This window comes from Stegostoma tigrinum, chromosome 3 (assembly GCF_030684315.1).
Source record: "Stegostoma tigrinum isolate sSteTig4 chromosome 3, sSteTig4.hap1, whole genome shotgun sequence".
NCBI lineage: Eukaryota > Metazoa > Chordata > Chondrichthyes > Orectolobiformes > Stegostomatidae > Stegostoma > Stegostoma tigrinum.
Genome location: NC_081356.1, coordinates 67,990,292 through 68,009,456, shown reverse-complemented (window position 1 = coordinate 68,009,456; position 19,165 = coordinate 67,990,292). Strand labels below are relative to the sequence as shown.

General features: G+C 41.3%; 1 protein-coding gene across 1 annotated transcript in view; it reads left to right on the top strand.

Annotated features, from left to right (window-relative positions):
- mfsd3 (major facilitator superfamily domain containing 3) overlaps window positions 1-5,874 on the top strand; it is a 117,664-nt gene extending 111,790 nt beyond the window's left edge. The window contains exon 7 of the mRNA XM_048527551.2: window positions 619-5,874. Within this exon, the coding sequence (XP_048383508.1) occupies window positions 619-807 (189 nt within the window). The 3' untranslated portion in view covers window positions 808-5,874. The remainder of the gene's footprint in view (window positions 1-618) is intronic.
- The last annotated feature ends 13,291 nt before the right edge of the window (window positions 5,875-19,165 follow it).

Genomic DNA, 19,165 nt, shown 5'->3' with positions numbered 1-19,165 from the left:
TTGCTTTCCAGCTCGAGGCCCGTCGCACTTAAACTGTTGTAACATTTAAGTCTAAGTGTAGGAATCTCAGGTTGATGTGGTAGGAAACTTGTTTGTTGTAATTTTGAATATTGATTTTAAAAACTGACAGCTAAGATGTTTTATCCAAAAATAGAATTTGATTATTATGCTTTTGCAGAATGCTTTCACTGTAACACTTTGTTAATTGATTCAAATAAGACACAACCAGTCAGAATTGGAGCTCAGAGAAATATACGCATTGTAAGATAAACTGACCTTTGACATTATCCTTTTTATATTGCTGGTGTTTATAGTAGATTGATTATTTTCATAAAACCTTAGCAGTTTTCTGGCTATTCTGTGTCCTCAGGTTTAACTTGCTGCTAAATCTTCAAAGTGTTGGGGTAAAAATGTTGCAGAAATATGTGATAGCAGAAGTATAAAAGGTGAAATAAGTAACAAATAGTTGTGCTAGATTCAAAGCTTGAATATGTTTTAAGCATTTCTTTTAAAATAGAGGTTGTCATTTGGTGATGCGTCTAACACCATATGGAATGTTTTTATGGATGATAATGATGACATGCTAATATATTCCATATATCCTATTCTCTCTTGCAGGCCACCCATTACACATTTCTGGCAAGTTTTGAAGTCTTGGGAAAACTTACTTTCAGTGCCATAGCCGGTTTACTTGTGGATAAGATGGGTTTTCCTTTTAGTTTTTGCATATTTGTTCTGCTATCGTGTTTAGCTATTCTCCATGTTTTTAAGCCACTAGATGTGCTACCTGAGCAGAAAAGACAATAAAGTGTGAGTCCTCTGCAATGTAATTAAAACTATCTACATATTGTCTCCTTGAGTAATTTTATCGGTGGTTTTATATTTTTTAAAATGGCTAATAAAAACAAAGGAAGACTTCTAACCTGACATAAAACAAAGAACTGTGGATGCTGGACATCTGAAACAAAACCAGAAATCGCTGGAGAAACTCAACAGGTCTGGCAGCATCTGTGCAGAGAAAACAGTTAATGCTTTGAGTGCAGTCAGGCTTCTTCAGATCATCTGAAAAAGGGCTATTGGGCTCAAAATGTTGACTGATTCCTCTCCACAGAGGATGCCAGGCCTGCTAAAGACTTCCAACCTATCTGACAGCAGTGGAAATTCACTGGGAGCTCACTGTCCTTGATTCCTGCCCATTGTTGGTTGAACCTGTCCCTTTTATTTTAAAATCTGAGACGCTACTAACTTGGGCAGGAACGTAGTTCCATTTGGGAGAGTCGGATCCCATGATGTCATTAGGAGCCCAACTACATTTCAAAAGCCAAGTGAACTGGAAGGATAAAGAGTTGATTAACTCTCAAGTTAAAAAAGGAAACTTTCCTTGGAAGTGACTGAGTTGAACAAGAATCATCTGAGCCTGTGAGAAAAGCCTGGGCATTTACTAGATCAAACAGAATCATGGTTCAACGTAATTGCTCCAGTGCAAGGGATCTAGCCTGGTGCTGATGGGAGGCCTCAGGCCTTGCTGCTTTGATCTATCTAAAGACAGATTCCATTACAATTGTAGGTGAGTCAACTGTAACTGTTGACATACAGTTGAGGCCTGCTAGTTAAAATGACCCAGGCTTCAACCTAATTATTTCAAGAAAATTGGTTCCTTGTGTTGTTCATCTTCCTCCCACTGAGAGTTCATCCTCCTCCAATGCCTAATGAGTTACAGACAATTAAAGAGCCCAATAAAAAGTGACGCGCTTAATGGTTGCCACAGACTGCATACAGAGGCATTTGTAGCAGGGCTGAGGTCACATGACTACAGCAAGCCAACCAGTATATTGATAACAATTGCATTTCTCTAAACATTTCCCTTCTCATAGAGTCACGGAGTTATAGAACATGGAAACAGACCTCTCATTCCTATTCTTCCAATCACATATTCTAAATTGATTCTGATCCATTTGTGACCATTTGGCCCATATCCCTTTAAACCCATCCGATTCATGTACTCATCCAGATATCTTTAAAGGTTGTACTTGTACCAGCTTCTACCATGTCTACGCTCTGCATGAAAAAGTTGCCCTCAATTTCCTTTTAAATCTTGACCCTGTCACCCTAAATCTATGTCACCTAGTTTTAGATTCCCCTACTCTTAGAGAAAGATCTGGGCTATTTGCCCTATCCATGCCGTTCATGATTTTATAGATGTCTACCCCTCAGTCTCCTGCACTCCAGGGAAAAAGATCCAGCCTATTCAACCTCGCCTTATGACCCAAAGCCTCCTATCCCGGCCACATCTTTGTAAATTTTTTCTGAACCCTTTCAGGTTTAACAGCATCATTTCCATAACAGGAAGACCAGAACTGAATGCAGTATTCTAAAAATGGCCTCAGCAATGACCTGTACAGCCACAGCATGACATCCTAACCCCTATACTCAGTGCACTGACCAATGAAGGCAAGTGTGCCAAATGCCTTCTTCACCAGCCTCAACCTGCAGTTTCAAGTTCAAGGAATTATGCAGCTGCACCTCTAGGTTTGTTTGTTCAACACTCTCCCCAGAGCTCTACCATTGACTGTATAAGTCCAGTACTGGTTGCCTTACCAAAGTGCAACACCTCACATTTATCTAAATTGAATTCCATCTTCCACACCTCAGTTCACTGGCCCATCTGATCAAAATCCTGTTGTTTTCTGAGATAACCTTCTTCACTGTCCATTATTCCACCAATCTCAGTGTCACCTTCAAACTTACTGGACCCAGCATCAATCCTTGTGGCATACCACTGTTCACAGGCCTCCAGTCCAAAAAAACAACCTTCCACCATCACCCTGTATCTCCCACCTTGAAGCCAGTTCTATATTCGATTTGCCATTCCCCTGGATTACATGTGCTCTATCCTTGCTAACCAGCCTGCCCCACAGAACCTTGTTGAATGCCTTGTTTAAGTCCTTATAGATGTTATTTACTGCTTTGCCTTCATCAATCTTCTTTATCATCTAAAAGATAACTCACTGAAGTTAGTGAGACATCATTTCCCACACACAAAGCCACATTGACTATCCCTAATCAGTTATTGCCTTTCAAATGTGTATAAATCCTGATCATCAGAATTCTCTCCAACAATTTACCCACTACTGATGTCAGTCGCAGCACTCTATAGTTCCCTGGCAGTTCCTTACCACCTTTCTTAAATAACGGCTCCGCATTAGCCACCCTCCTGTCTTCGACACTTCACCCATAGCTGTCAGTGAATCAAATATCTCAGCAAGAAACCAGCGAGCTCTTCCCTAGCTTTCCTCAAAGTTCAGGGAGGTACCTGATCAGGTCCAAGGGATTCATCAAACATTATGCATTTTAAGACCTCCTTTTCTGTAAAATGGACATTTCAAGACACTACTGTTTATACCCCCTAGTTCCCTAGCTTCCATGTCCATCTCCATTGTAAATACTAACTTGTAACATTCATTTGGGATCTCACCAGTCACCTTTCATAGATGGCCTTGTTGATCTTTAAGGTGCCCAATTTGTTACTCTTTTGTCTTTAATGTTTTTGTAGAATCTCATTGGATTCTCTTTAATCCTATGTGCCAAAACTACTTTGTGCCCCTTTTTTGCACCCCACCCCCAATTTCCTTCTTAAGTATATTCTGATTGCCTTTGTATCCCTCTGTAGATTCACTTGATCCTAGTTGTCAGTATCTGACATAAGCCTCCTTCTTTTTCTTGACCCTAGCCTCAATTATTCTACTCATCCACACTCCCTACACCTACCAGCCGTGCCCTTCACACTAACTGTCATACTGTCTCTGAACTCTGGTTCTCTCTTTTTTTGAAGGCCTCCCACTTAACAACAGTACTTTTAACTGTGAACAGCCTTCCACAATCAATGTTTGAAAGTTCCTGCTCATAACAAAATGAAATAGAACATAGAACAATACAGCGCAGAACAGGCCCTTCGACCCTCGATGTTGTGCTGACCTGTGACCTAATCTAAGCCCATCTCCTTACACTATCCCATCATCATCCATATGCTTATCCAAGGACTGTTTAAATGCCCCTAATGTGGCTGAGTTAACTACATTGGCAGGCAGGGCATTCCACGCCCTTACCACTCTCTGAGTAAAGAACCTACCTCTGAGATCTGTCTTAAATCTATCACCCCTCAATTTGTAGCTATGCTCCCTCGTACAAGCTGATGTCGCCATCCTCGGAAAAAGACTCTCGCTGTCCACCCTATCTAATCCTCTAATCTCCTAATGATACATGTAAGCATTTGTTGTTTGTTCTGGTAACTGCTCATTCCTTGAGCGATGTTTCTTCCCTAGCGAGCCTTGCTCCAATGGTGAGTTTTGTTGCCATGGTAACTGTCTTCACTGATCTATTTTAGTTGCTAGCGAACAGTAGATTTATGAGAATGTTGATTGTTCAGTATACTGTGCAGATGTTGAAATCGCATCTTCCTGTGTAGCTGCCTGCAGAGAAGGCACAGCTTCTCTATATTGCAGGCATCTGCAGCTGTGGCAATATACCTGGTCATTTGTGTTCACCAAATGGAAACAAATGGCGCCTACTCATCACAGCTTCCAATTTGCCAAGTGAACTGACTCTTGTTGAGAGCTTTAAGCATTTGCAGACTGACTGGCTCTACCAAGCTCAGCTTTGGCGACAACTTGGCAGTTTTATGAAAGTGATGTTTGGCTTTATGCCGTTGCGCCTTGATTTTGTTACTCATACCTGCAACTGTTTCCAGCTTTAGTAGTTTTGTTTTGTTGTTAGGTGAACAATATGAGTACAGCATGATATTTGTCTTTGGACTGGACTAGTTTGCATGTCTTAAAAAGGTATATTTCTCCACTGAAGGATTCTCTCATGCAAGCATGTGCTTGATTTCTTGATATCTTTATGATATCTTTGGCAATTTTCATTGCCGCCCATAGCCTTTCCATTTGACTGGGGACGGCGTGGAGACAGTGTATCATGTTGAATTTCCCAATCCTAATGAAGAGCCTGAATTACTCAATTATAAATTTGATCATCAAACATCCAGTACTTCGGGGTGAGCAGAGATTACCTCCTTAAATATTGGTAAGATGGAAGCCAATGTTCCTGCTCCTAGCTCTCTGTTCTCTAGCTACTGATATCATCCCTCTTCTGGGCAACATTCAGAAATTAAACCAGTCTGCTCACAAACTTAGTATCACGCTTGATCCCAAGATGAGCTTCTGACATTGTATTCATACCTTCAGTAAAACCAAATATTTCCATCTCTGTACATTGCTGATTTACACTGTTGACTTCGTCTCTCTCTGAATTCATTGCCTTTGTTGCCCTGAGATTTGACTATTCCAACACATTCCCAGCCGGTCTCCAAAGATTGATCACATGGACATGGAGTGTAACTTTTCTCAATTAATCATTTAAAGATAATGACATTATTCTCTCATTTATTTTTGTCTCTATCTAATATAGCTGTCCTACCACAATTGATTTGAGATCAATATACCATTCTTGTAAACTTTGGACTAATAGTTGTGTAAATACATTTATATTTTTGGAAAGTATTGTGGGTATTGCTGTAGGTCAGAGTTAGAGGATAAAGGTGAACAGCATTAATCCAAAGTTAATATGTCAATAAATAAAGTCCAACACTAAACTCCTACATGGTATCACAAAATATTTTACTTATACAGTTCTATCCGGAGATTTTTCTTGTGTTAAATGTATTTAATTAACATTGTTACGATGATGAAAGTTATTATCTATGTACATTCGAGTCTAGTCAAGTAGTTGCTATAATACTGTTGTGATTTGTCAGTCAATTGATTTCATATGAGTGTACATATTGTGGTTTTTTAAAAATCACACATGTATGTGTAATAATAAAATATTATCGCACAAATCCATCATTTACAATGTATGCAAATTTCATTCTCACTGCTTCATTACACAGAATTTATGTTGTTCATTATTTTATTTTCCTGCTATATTTCCCTACTGAATATAGCAATTTTTCTTTGCACTTCTGAACAAGATATTATCAAATCATAAGTGATAAAAAATAACTCCTCATTCAGGAAGCAAATTCTGTATCTAGTAATTCCCCAGCATATATTCTTTGTTTGGTCTCTGTATATTAATGTTCTGAAACCTATACTGACAGAAAATTTCTCTGTAATCAACTTCAGATTATTTCTCAATAAATCTGTAGTAATAACATGACAACAGTCATATCCCTGAATGAATGTTGTCACATGTCAAGGACATGGCATTTATTGACAGTTACAGAAAGCAGGAAATCTGGATAAAAAGGTGAGGTAACCACTCCACATGAGACTGAAATACTATATAGAGGAAAATAATATTGATACCAAAAAGTTAGTTAATGGCAAAAATATAATTGCAATGTGTCTAATGACAGCTATGAATCAAGTTATCATTGTAGACCTAATATGAATAAACAATGAGCACATAAAAATGTCCTTTGGCTCATCATATCTGCAAATCTGCATCATACCTAACTACCTAACTATTCAAACCCTGTTTTCCACTACTTGGTCCATGGCCTTGTATGCCTTGACATCTCAATGTCACATCTAAGTACAGCAAACGTTTTATTAACCAATGCCAAGGGACCAGGAATGTACTGGCTGATCAACATTTCCAGTTGATCAAGAGGCACACATAAACAATGTGAAAACGCACACTAAATATTATAAATGTAATGCTGGGGTATACACATCACGGTTATACTTCACTTACAGCATAAATCACTTAACTAATAATGCAACTTTACCTTAAATGAATAAAACTTACTGACAGCCTTCTCACTTGCACCTTCAACTGACTATTTGGACATTGTGCAGATTGTAATAATACAGTAAACTTCCAGTATTTCAGGTGTGTAATATTTTCCACTTTATCAAGAGTGCCGGTTCATAATGTGCCAGTTAAAACTTTTTAAATGTTATGAGATTTTCTGCCTGTATCACTCTCACAGACAGTGAGTTGCAGATTCCTACCATCTTCTGGGTGAAAATATTTTTTTCTCCCATTCCCTATTCCTCACCTGCCCTTTACCTTAAATCTATGCACCTGGATCATTAATTCCTTCACCAGAGGGAAATGTTCCGTCCTGCATACTGTCTCTGTGCCCCTCATTATTTTATACATCTCAGTCATGCCCCCTCAGTCTTCACTGATAACAGTCTCCTCTAATAAACTGAGTACAAAGGATAAGTACCTATTTGATATTTTGCTGATAAGAAATCAGTGTCATAATGAGCATTGACTCGTTTAGTTTCAGCACTGTTTCTGTCTGTACGATTGGGGTGCAATGAAAGTGTTTACAAATACACATGCAGGAAATTAATAAATAAAAATAAAATCAATGCTCCAAGTTGTGTCATTGTTGATTCAGTAATTCTCACATCTGAGTGAGAAGTTTATACGCTTGATCCCTGAGTAGGACATAAGCATACAATTGTGGTTGATATCTCAGACTAGTACTAGCGATTAAAGTAGTATTGGTGTTATCAATTATTTGATGAGATCTTAAAATGATACCTCCTTCATTTTGCATTGGTGCACGTTAAATATTCCTGTGTACTGATCACTGCAGATTGGGAGAATTCTTATTGATGTCCTGACCAACATTTAAGCTTCAACCTACAACTTGGAAAATAAAAGAAGTATTGGCCAATCCTCTTCTTTCAGTTCATGGCACCTTTCTCTGAACTAAAATGATTGCTACATCTGCTTACAATACAGCAGCAAATACACTGAAAAGTTACTGTAAAGTGGTTTGAAATGTCTTAAGTAATGAATATGAAATGCACTGCATATATGCAAGTTTTTCCAATTATTTTTTCTCTAAGTTGTACACATTACCAGATGGTAAAGAATACAATATTTTTACTTGTGAAGTAGGGTGCAAATGCATTCCCATTAACAAGATTACTGTATTTTCTCTCCTCCCCACTTCGTCCTCCCTGACAACTGTTAAGAGTTTCTTTTCTGGTGGTATCAGCTAATTAGTATAAATCTCGAGCACAATTCCTCAACAAAGAATGGTCATCCGGTATCAATGGGGAAAAAAAGATTTTCCACTTTTGCTAGGAGCACTGCAGGGAAAGGATTAGCATTTTATGATCAGAGAAGTTTGCTTTGCTTGTAGACATCGTACAAGCATCCAATAGCTGATGTGAAAGTTTAAAACCAACTTTTTATTTCTCATTATTTCAAATCCTTATACTTTAATGAAACTACGACAGACTACTAGATTGAAACATCTGCAGTGTTATTTAGAGACAGCTTACTTTGGTATTGAAAATTGAGAGGGATAACAAATCCTGAGCTTTGCCAACAGTAATTATCCAGTAGATATTGCTGTTATGAATACTGAATCTATTTTGCAGTTTGAAGCAAAAACAAATTATGATATATTCAAATACTTTTCTTCTTAGCAAGATAATAACATAGTCTAAAGAAGATGGCCTTCTTCTGAGAAAGAAAACAAAGAAAGTTTTATGGTTTAGTTAACTCATTCTTTTATTTCTGCTGAGACTGTTTGGAGATTCTTTATTTTTAGCATTGGAGCTGAATGGATGTGGACTTGCCATTTGTACAAATTCCAAAATAGGATAGCCTTTGAAATAACTTTTCCAGTTTAGTATTTGTCTGAAGTTTATTTTTACTGATTTTTTGTGTCTTTAATTCCTGATCAGTAATTACATGAAATAGCCTTTATCAAAATGAGGAGTGCCTATAACAGGAAAACAACACTTTTGTTTCCCATTTAATTATGCAGATATTATATTTTCTGTTTACTTTACATGAGGAAAATATGAGACGAGATACCTATCACCATTAAAGGTTTGGCTCTGTGGGAGCCCAATGGTATTTGAGTCAAAAGATCATAAGTTTAAAGTCCTCGGAAATGCATGTTGTAGTCATAGAGTCCTACAGCATGAAAACAGACCCTTTGGTTCAACTGAATCATGCTGACCAATGTCTTAAGAGAGTACTATATTAGTGTTAGGGTTCAAGAGCCATGGTTTTTGAATGATATGTTAAACCAAGTCTGCTTACTTAGATGAAGGCAAATGATCTAACGGTACAGCACTGTTCACTGAGGAGTACTGAAGTTCTCCGGATACTTAAAATGTATCCTAATGTTTATTAGTGTTAACTTTAGCTCAGTTGGTAGCGCTGAGAGTCACTTCCTGATTCAAGTTGAATACAAAAAACAAGTTTAACTCCTGTGCAGTACAGAGGGTTTCAGGCTGGAAGTTCTGTCTTTTGATGAGCAATGAAACTGAGACCCACTTTCTTCAATGGGTGACTGTACATGATTCCATGGCTCATTTTGAAGAAGAAAGAGGGTGTTATCCCTGGTCACGACCAATATTTATCTTTTGACCAACACGACAAAAACAGATTATCCGATCATTATCACATTACTGTCTGTGGGACTTACATATTGGGCACATACAAAGGGTTGCCAATTTATGAATGTACAACTTACAAATATTCATAATTAAGAACATGATCCCATACAGAGATGTAATTTTAAATATTTTACATATGAATATTTCTTGTACTTAAGAACGCTATTTTACATTGTTCTGCATTGTGTTCCACTTTGCAAACAAAATTCAACTTATGATTGGACTCCAGAACAGAATTTGTTCACAATGCGGAGACTGGCTGTATTTGCTGCTCGATTTCCTACATTTACAAATGACGGCATTTCAAATTGTAACACATTGGCTGTAAAATATTTTGAGACAACTAGTGGTCATACAAATTATCCTAATTTTATTTTCTCCTTTGTGAGCATGACTGATAGTCATTTATCTTATTTTCATTCTTGGGAACTTGCTGTTTCTAAATTGGTGACTGTATTTCCTATGTTACATCAATTACTACATTTCAAAATTACTCATCATACAACTCCTACAGTGTGGAAATAGGCCGTCTGGCCCACTGAGTCCACACCAATCCTCCAAAGACCATCCGACCCAGACCCACCCATATTCTATCCCATCCCAGTAACTGTACATATCCCATGGCCAATCCACCTAACCTGCATATCTTTAGACAGTGGGAAGAAAGTAGATCACCCAGAGGAAATGACCTCCACATACATGGGAAGAATGTGTAAATGCCAGACAGTCACCCAAGGGTGGAATTGAATTCAGGTCTCTAGCAGTAGGGGGCAGCAGTGTTAACCACTGAACCACTGGTCATTTTTTAAGATAATAAAATGTGAGGCTAGATGAACACAGCAGGCCAAGCAGCATCTCAGGAGCACAAAAGCTGACGTTTCGGGCCTAGACCCTTCATCAGAGAGGGGGATGGGGTGAGGGCTCTGGAATAAATAGGGAGAGAGGGGGGGGCGGACCGAAGATGGAGGGAAAAGAAGATAGGTGGAGAGAGTATAGGTGGGGAGGTAGGGAGTGGATAGGTCAGTCCAGGGAAGACGGACAGGTCAAGGAGATGGGATGAGGTTAGTAGGTAGATGGGGGTGCGGCTTGGGGTGGGAGGAAGGGATGGGTGAGAGGAAGAACAGGTTAGGGAGGCAGAGACAGGTTGGACTGGTTTTGGGATGCAGTGGGTGGAGGGGAAGAGCTGGGCTGGTTGTGTGGTGCAGTGGGGGGAGGGGACGAACTGGGCTGGTTTAGGGATGCGGTGGGGGAAGGGGAAATTTTGAAACTGGTGAAGTCCACATTGATAGCATTAGGCTGCAGGGTTCCCAGGCGGAATATGAGTTGCTGTTCCTGCAACCTTCGGGTGGCATCATTGTGGCACTGCAGGAGGCCCATGATGGACATGTCATCTAAAGAATGGGAGGGGGAGTGGAAATGGTTTGCGACTGGGAGGTGCAGTTGTTTGTTGCGAACTGAGCGGAGGTGTTCTGCAAAGCAGTCCCCAAGCCTCCGCTTGATTTCCCCATTGTAGAGGAAGCCACACCGGGTACAGCGGATGCAGTATACCACATTGGCAGATGTGCAGGTGAACCTCTGCTTAATGTGGAATGTCATCTTGTGGCCTGGGATAGGGGTGAGGGAGGAGGTGTGGGGGCAAGTGTAGCAATTCCTGCAGTTGCAGGGGAAGGTGCCGGGTGTGGTGGGGTTGGAGGGCAGTGTGGAGTGAACAAGGGAATCACGGAGAGAGTGGTCTCTCCGGAAAGCAGACAGGGGTGGGGATGGAAAAATGTCTTGGGTGGTGGGGTCGGATTGTAGATGGCGGAAGTGTCGGAGGATGATGCGTTGTATCCGGAGATTGGTGGGGTGGTGTGTGAGAACGAGGGGGATCCTCTTTGGGCGGTTGTGGCGGGGGCGGGCACAAACAACTGCACCTCCCAGTCGCAAACCATTTCCACTCCCCCTCCCATTCTTTAGATGACATGACCATCATGGGCCTCCTGCAGTCCCACAATGATGCCACCCGAAGGTTGCAGGAACAGCAACTCATATTCCGCCTGGGAACCCTGCAGCCTAATGCTATCAATGTGGACTTCACCAGTTTCAAAATCTCCCCTTCCCCCACCACATCCCTAAACCAGCCCAGTTCGTCCCCTCCCCCCACTGCACCACACAACCAGCCCAGCTCTTCCCCTCCACCCACTGCATCCCAAAACCAGTCCAACCTGTCTCTGCCTCCCTAAACTGTTCTTCCTCTCACCCATCCCTTCCTCCCACCCCAAGCCGCACCCCCATCTACCTACTAACCTCATCCCACCTCCTTGACCTGTCCGTCTTCCCTGGACTGACCTATCCCGTCCCTACCTCCCCACCTATACTCTCTCCACCTATCTTCTTTTCCCTCCATCTTCGGTCCGCCTCCCCCTCTCTCCCTATTTATTCCAGAACCCTCACCCCATCCCCCTCTCTGATGAAGGGTCTAGGCCCGAAACGTCAGCTTTTGTGCTCCTGAGATGCTGCTTGGCCTGCTGTGTTCATCTAGCCTCACATTTTATTATCTTGGATTCTCCAGCATCTGCAGTTCCCATTATCTCTGATGTCATTTTTTAAGCTTTGTCGAAACATGGTGGCAACTTAAAGATCAGAAAATTGGATGCAACACTTTCAGGACCAGGAATCTGTGGCAAAAATTCTGCCTTAATGATTTGGCTAACATTCACAACTTTAAGCCCCAGAAATATGGAGGTACATCAGACCATTGTCATTTCAATTTCTTTCTTTTACTCCCAGACTGTATTGTCTCACATTTATTCATCTTAATCTGGTTCTAGCACCTGTGTATGAAACCTATTTTCATTGTCGTAGAGTCATTTGTGTTCTATTGAAAGGTTGATTAGCTCAGTTGGCTGAACAACTACGTCATAATGCAGTGTAATTCTCAACAGCATGGGTTCAATTCCTATGCCACCTGAGGTTACCATGAAGGATGCTGATCATCTTCCCTTGTTTGAGGAGTGATGACCCTCAGGTTAAACCGCCACCAGTCATCTCTTGCTAATGTGAGAGCAGCCCTGTGCTCCAGTGGGGCAATGGTGACTCTATCAAACTCTATACCAAACTCTATTTTTAGATGGCTGCCAAAGTTCAAGAAGATATTCTCTCTGTTCAAGTTTAAAGTTGATAATACAGGAGAAATCTGTGCAGAACAGCAGGCGTTTCTAAAAAATATTCCTTTGACGAGCATTAAGAAGATGTGGTGCATGAAATATTAATTTAAATGTTAATAACTGAAGCTACATCTATATTTTTGACATTTTTAGTTGGATCAATCTGCAAAGGATATTGACTGATGAACTCATACCATATTCAAAACATTAACTGTGTTACTTTTTCCACAGATGCTGCTAGACCTGTTGAGTTTCTTTAGCATTCTGTATTTGTTTCTGCCTTTACCTCTGCTATGCCCACAGGGATTGGCAGCAGGCCAGAACAGCAATAAAACAAAAAGTTTTGTCATTCACCAAAAGTGTGCACATTGCTGTTTATTTCAAATTTCTACCAAAATCTTACAAACAGATCCTAATTGAAATATTATAATCAGTGACTCTTTACCAGACTGGGTTATTCAAACTCGCTCAGTTGTTGCTGCAGTTAAATAAAAAGTAGACTGTGGTGGACTGGTGTTGGTTTTCGTACATTAAACAATTTAATTCCCGACTCCCTCCTGCTTGTTATCTTGGGGTTAAAATTCTACCCACTCTGCTGTACTTTTATTTGATACCTGAATTTTTCAACAAGCTTTTCATGAGACTAGTTATCAAGCACCTTTTGAAAATTGATAGACACTGCGTAACTGCATTCCTTTATCTGTACAATAGGTCAGTTCTTCAAAGAAAGTTCATCAAATGCATCTTGACAGAAACATGTACTGTGTTTGATTCATCCATGCATTTCTAAATGCTCATTAATTTTACACAAAATAATGAATTTTAAGATTTACCTACAACTTGTTTTAGGCATAACTGCTGTATTGTCTCCTGTTTCGTCCTTCTGTTGAGTTACATTGTTGCTCTCTTCTCACCGCATCATTTAAATATTTTAGGATCTCTGAAAAAGCGAAGGCAGAGGCTCTGATGTATTTTTTGAACCATATCGAGTTGTTGTGGTTCGAAGTGCACTGCCTGAAAAGGTGGAAATTTATTATATACCTGCATGTGGGAAAAGATGTAGGGCAATGATGCAAGAACGAGAGAGTGGGAGTAGTTGAATACCTCAGTCATTAGATACAAGAGGCTGAATGATCTACTGTGCTGCAAAGTGCTTTGATCTCGATTCTCATTTCAGAATTGTGAATTATTCATCTTGAATATTGTCGGGTTGGGTGAGGGGTTTAAAATCCTGAATTCAAATTCCAGGTTCAATTCTAGCTGACAATATACGGTCAGTGGTGATTTAGGAACTGGTTGAAGCTCCTGCTGTAAGCTGGTGGAATCCTATTTAGGACGGAGAAGTTACAATCCAAATATATCTTTGGCACCATGACCAAATATAAACCCCTAAGCAAGCAATTTGCCATGGTACCTGTTGCACTGCATGAGAACCACAGTCGGAGCAGCTACCTGGGCAGAAGAGGTCACTGTAGGTGTTGCATATTGCTTTGAACTGATTGTTAAACTGAAGGAGCAGGTTTGCTTCACTTAGGCCCCTCAGAGAGACACTGGGCTGAATTTTTTTTTGGCTAAGTTTGCATTGTGTTAACTTTTTAAAGATGGTTTGTTGCCATGAGGTCTGGTGGGTTTTTTGACCATATCTCATGAAGTGTGCCTCATTATTTACTTCCCATACCCCTATCGTATCTTCATATATGATTTCTGCCTGAATGAGCTGTTCCCGAACCAACTTGCCACTCGATGGATATCCCAGAGTAAACCAATACCCCATGCCCTGCACCATCTTTGGAAGTAGCTGGATAAGCACCGTCAGTCCAGAGCTACCTTACATGGTTATGGATATTGTTTGCAGACAAAGCAGCTCAGTTGTCACCTCATTTTCCAGGCAGTGACCAGGAGGTCCTGCTGGACAGGGTAGTGCCAACATGGGACTTCCTGTTTCCCCAAAAGTGGAGGTCACAGCACCAGACTATGCCAGCCTGGCCTACAGCAGTCTAGAGAAATGTCTAGCATTGTAGGAAGAAGGTCAATATCATTCTCACCTGTGCCAATCTAAGTTTCACCATTTTCTCTCCAATGCCTCACACCCACTCTGTCTGAGCTACTGTACCCACTTGCTGCCTAGGCTCATGCCATACAACCCTCACTATTGCCTGCAATAGCTTTTCCACTCACTTTCGCCAACCCAAACTCCCAACACCACCTGTGCTGCCTACTCACTCAGGACACTTACCCAACTACAGCAACAGTAATAGCAATGCCATCTACTTTCATCTCCTGTAATACCTGTTTCTCCCTCATCCCATGGTGAAGAACAGGTCTGAATAGGGCAGGAAGAGTCAAGACAGGTGTTGTGCTGCCTGTTATTCAGCTCCTCATCCCTTGAGAATATAGGATCCTGGCTCTGAACAGCCTAGACAATTGGCATCTGTACTTGACTTACCATGCTAGAACCCCCCGAAGGAAGGATATCCCACTTGACTTGGCTGAGGCCTGCTGACAACTATGACAAGCTTCCAGTCTTTGTGTCTGTGCTAAACGTCAAAGCAATCCAGCAGTATTATGAGTCTGGGTTGGTGGGAACTGCCGATGCTGGAGAATCTGAGATAACAAGGTGTACAGCTGGATGAACAAAGCAGGCCAAGCAGCATCAAAGGAGCAGGAAAGCTCATGTTTTGGGTCTGCAGCCTGCTTCAGAAGGGTCTTTTCTGAAGAAGGGTCCAGACCCGAAACTCAGCTTTCCTGCTCCTCTGATGCTGCTTGGTCTGCTGTGTTCATCCAGCTGTACGCCTTGTAATCTTAGTATTACAAGTCTGGTATATTTAATGGAGAGGCCAAAGCGCACAAAAGCAGGGAAAGACAATTCAAAGCAGAGATGCTACAGGTATGCTCAATGACTGAATACAATGAGAGAAAGCAAAAAGCCTTGCAACAGTTTATAATGATAGTTACTGGTGCAACCTGACATGGAGCACTGAAGTGCAGAAGCATCCTATAAGTGGATCAGAAATATGCCATGAGGGCTGGTAAAGGTTGGTAGAGGTTGGATAGGTGCCAAAGCTCTCAGGAGCCCCAGCTACAATCTCTTAAAGCCTGCCAAATACTATTCCAACTTGTTTGGCTTTTTGAATTTGGCTGAGCATTTGTTGGGACTCTGGGATATGTTAATTCATGGGTGCTCGACTTTGAGAAAGTAGTTATCTTACTTCCCCATACTTCCCCCATCCCTCATTGGACCATATGAGTGTGCTAGCTGCAAATGAGCTAATGCGCCCCCCCCCCTCCATCTTTCAGTGTTCAGTTTTAATATAGTTGTTATATCTTTGTATTTTGCAATTAGACTTCCGAATTGTCTAACTCTTTCTTTCACTACTCTTTTGTTTTTCTACATGCTCACAATTTTATTGTTAAATATTATATTGTCTTCCAGAATTTTATCATCTTTTTATCTCCCAGATATACATCCTATGTAATGCTTTTGTCTCTGTGATTTGGTTCTAGCTGCTTCAGAGCAAACCAGTGTTGTAGCTTGGGCCAGAAACTGGTGTTAGGCCGTTACTTCCACATGCAAATAAATACTCTCTATCGGTATGGATAAGGGTCACTTTGGAAGTTAAAATTATTTCAAAACTGCGATTAAGCTGCCTCTACCCAGAATAACTGGCATGGGCCAGGAACGGCCAGATCAAATTTAACTATCAGAAAAAACAAACAGTCTTCTCTGACTCAAAGAGGGGGCAGTCTGAGTGGAGTGAACCAGGGGTTGAACAGCAGTAGCAGAATTTCCTGATAAAGATTTAAGAGGTGGGATGTGTGTCAAGCTCAGGACTCCTGATACACACACCGAGACATATCAACTGTGCCTGGAGAACTATCAACTCAGTGAAGACCCTTTTTGGTTTGCCTGAGCCTTGGTGGGCTTCCAGAACAAGGAGTTGATCCTGAATGAGTGTTGCAGACTGGCACATTCTAAGGTCCAGGGCTATGTGCTGAGGGACTCACTGAAGCTTGGGGCAGCTTCTATTAAGGCACAGTGGGGAAAGACCACAGTCTTAGGTCTTTCTGGTGAAGGTAAATGGGGGTCCTTTCAGTTATTGGACCTTCCTGGTGCCTCAAATGTAGGGATATCTTTGGTTTGTTGGATAGAGTCAAACGCCAATGGTTTTGTTTCCTTGATATGCTGTTGTGCAGAACTGAATTGCATTTGTAACTATGCATGTACGTAAACATGTTTTTAATGGATAAAGTATATTTTGAAAAAGGGGAGAAAAAAGTATGTCGAGCTCAGTCAGACTAGCAGCCAAACCCCACCAGGAACCTTAACAGCGTCCAAAAAGGCTGATAAAGGTAACAGCAGTGAGCTGCTTGTTAGACAGTGGGTGAATTGGTTTTTGACTTGGCTGCTTTAAGGAAACGTAAGAGCTCTGGCTTTTCCAAAACAGATTCATTTTCTGCTTGTCTTAAATTTAGTGGAAGAGTTTTTTTTTAGCATTTTAGGAATGGCAGGGGAGCTCAGTCCTTTGTGTTGCATGGCCTGCAGGATGTGGGAAATCTTATAAGCTCCCGGGGTCTGGGTGACCCACATCTGCAGAAACTGACTGGTCAGATCAGCTCGAGCACCAGGTTTTGGAACCTATGCATCATCAGGAGGCACTGCAGTGTAGCCTCAAGGCTGGAAGTTACACGAACAGGACATCTTTTGACATTTTCGTCCCACAATGTGACGAATTGCAGTCTGGGATGCAATGGGTAACCATCAGTCACAAGAAGGGAGGCAGGCAAGCAGGAAAGTCCCAGACTCAAGTACAGGTTTTCTCCATTGGGAAACAACGAAAGTGATGATTCCTCTGGGAGTACAGTCAGGACCCAGATGCACAAGGTGAGAGTAAACAGAGAGGAAGAACTATGATGGTGGAAGACTCAGTTGTGAGAGGTACAGAGAGTTATTTCTGCAGCTGCATATTTGACTCTGGGGGGCTGGAGGTAATATGTGTTGCCTCCTGGGTCCAGGGTCAAGAATGCCATTGAATGGCTGCATTTTGAAGGGGGAGAGCAAAAGGTCAGAGGTTGTGATTCACATGGGGTCTATCAATCTGGGTAGAAAGAGGGATGTGATCCAGACACAAGAACTTATGGAGCTAGGCAGCAAATGGAACAGCAGGTCCTCAAAAATTGTATCTTCTGGAGCACTCCCAGTGCCATGTGCTAGTGGGTACCAGAATAGACAGATACAGCAGATGAATGCTTGGCTGAGTTGGTGTAAAAGGGAGAGTTTTAGTTTTCTGGATCACGTCTGGGGAAAGTGGGAGCTGAAGAAGCCAGGAGGGTTGTGCCTGAACTGGAACAGGACCAACAACCTCATGAGTCAGGTCAGATTTTGCGACTGAGATAGTAGGAACTGCCGATGCTGGAGAATCTGAGATAACAAGGTGTAGAGCTGGATGAACATAACAGGCCAAGCAACATCAGAGGAGCAGGCAAGCTGACGTTTTGGTCCTCTAGGCCCGAAACGTCAGATTTTGCTGCTGTTTAGTTGGTGCGTTTTTAAAATAATTTATCAAAGGAATGGGATACAGAGTTGAGGTACAATAGTGGGTGACACACAGACAAACGTAGAAAGAAAACCAAGTCAGTCTAGATAGTAAAAAGTACATAGCCAAGTTAAGACACAGTGGAACATGGCAATGTTGGATGGCATTTACTTTAATGCAAGAAGCCTTACAAGTGAGAGAAATGAGTCAATGGTGCTGACTATCACATAGGAACTTGACATTATTGCTATCAAAGAGGCATAGATGAGGGAGATGTGGGGTTGGCAGCTGAGTATTCTGGCATATAGCATCTTCAGGCGAGGTAGAATGGAGTGGTGTAAAAGAGGAAATGGTGTCACAATATTAATCAAGAAGTTAATTACTGCAGTAAGGAGTCAATTATTGCAGTCTATGTGGGTAGAACATAAAAACAAAAAGGAGATAATCATTTTCTTGGGACTGTACTATAGGTCCCCTCCAAAAGACGGACAGAAATAGGAGGGCAGGCATAGAAGCAAATTTCAGTCGACTGGGAGCAGTTCCTTCAGGAGGATCTGCATAAGAGCAGTGGGAGTATTTCAAAAAGGAAGTAATAGAAAGTGCAGGGCCAACATGTTCTCATAAGGTGAAGGGTGGAACAAAACATTCCAGAGAACCTTGGATATCAAGGAATGCATAAGAAAGAATAAGAAAAGAAGAGGGAAGTTTATGGTGGATTCAACTGGCTTAAAACATCAGAAGGCCTACAGGTGTGGAGGAGAGGGGGATTACTTTAAAAAAGGAAATTAGGAAAATGGAGAGATGGCGCATAAAGTAGAGGAACCCAAATGTGTTTCAGAAGTAAATTAGAGCCAGGATGATAACCATGGAAAGACTGAGCCCATTAGGGATCTAAGTTTCCAGCAGTGGTTGAAGTTGAAGAGATAGGTGAGGTTTTAAATATGTACTCTCTAATTATGACAGGGAAGAACAATGTGCACATAGAAATCGGAGAAGAAGTGAAATACTTGAACAAATTATAACTGAGATGGGGGCAAGTATA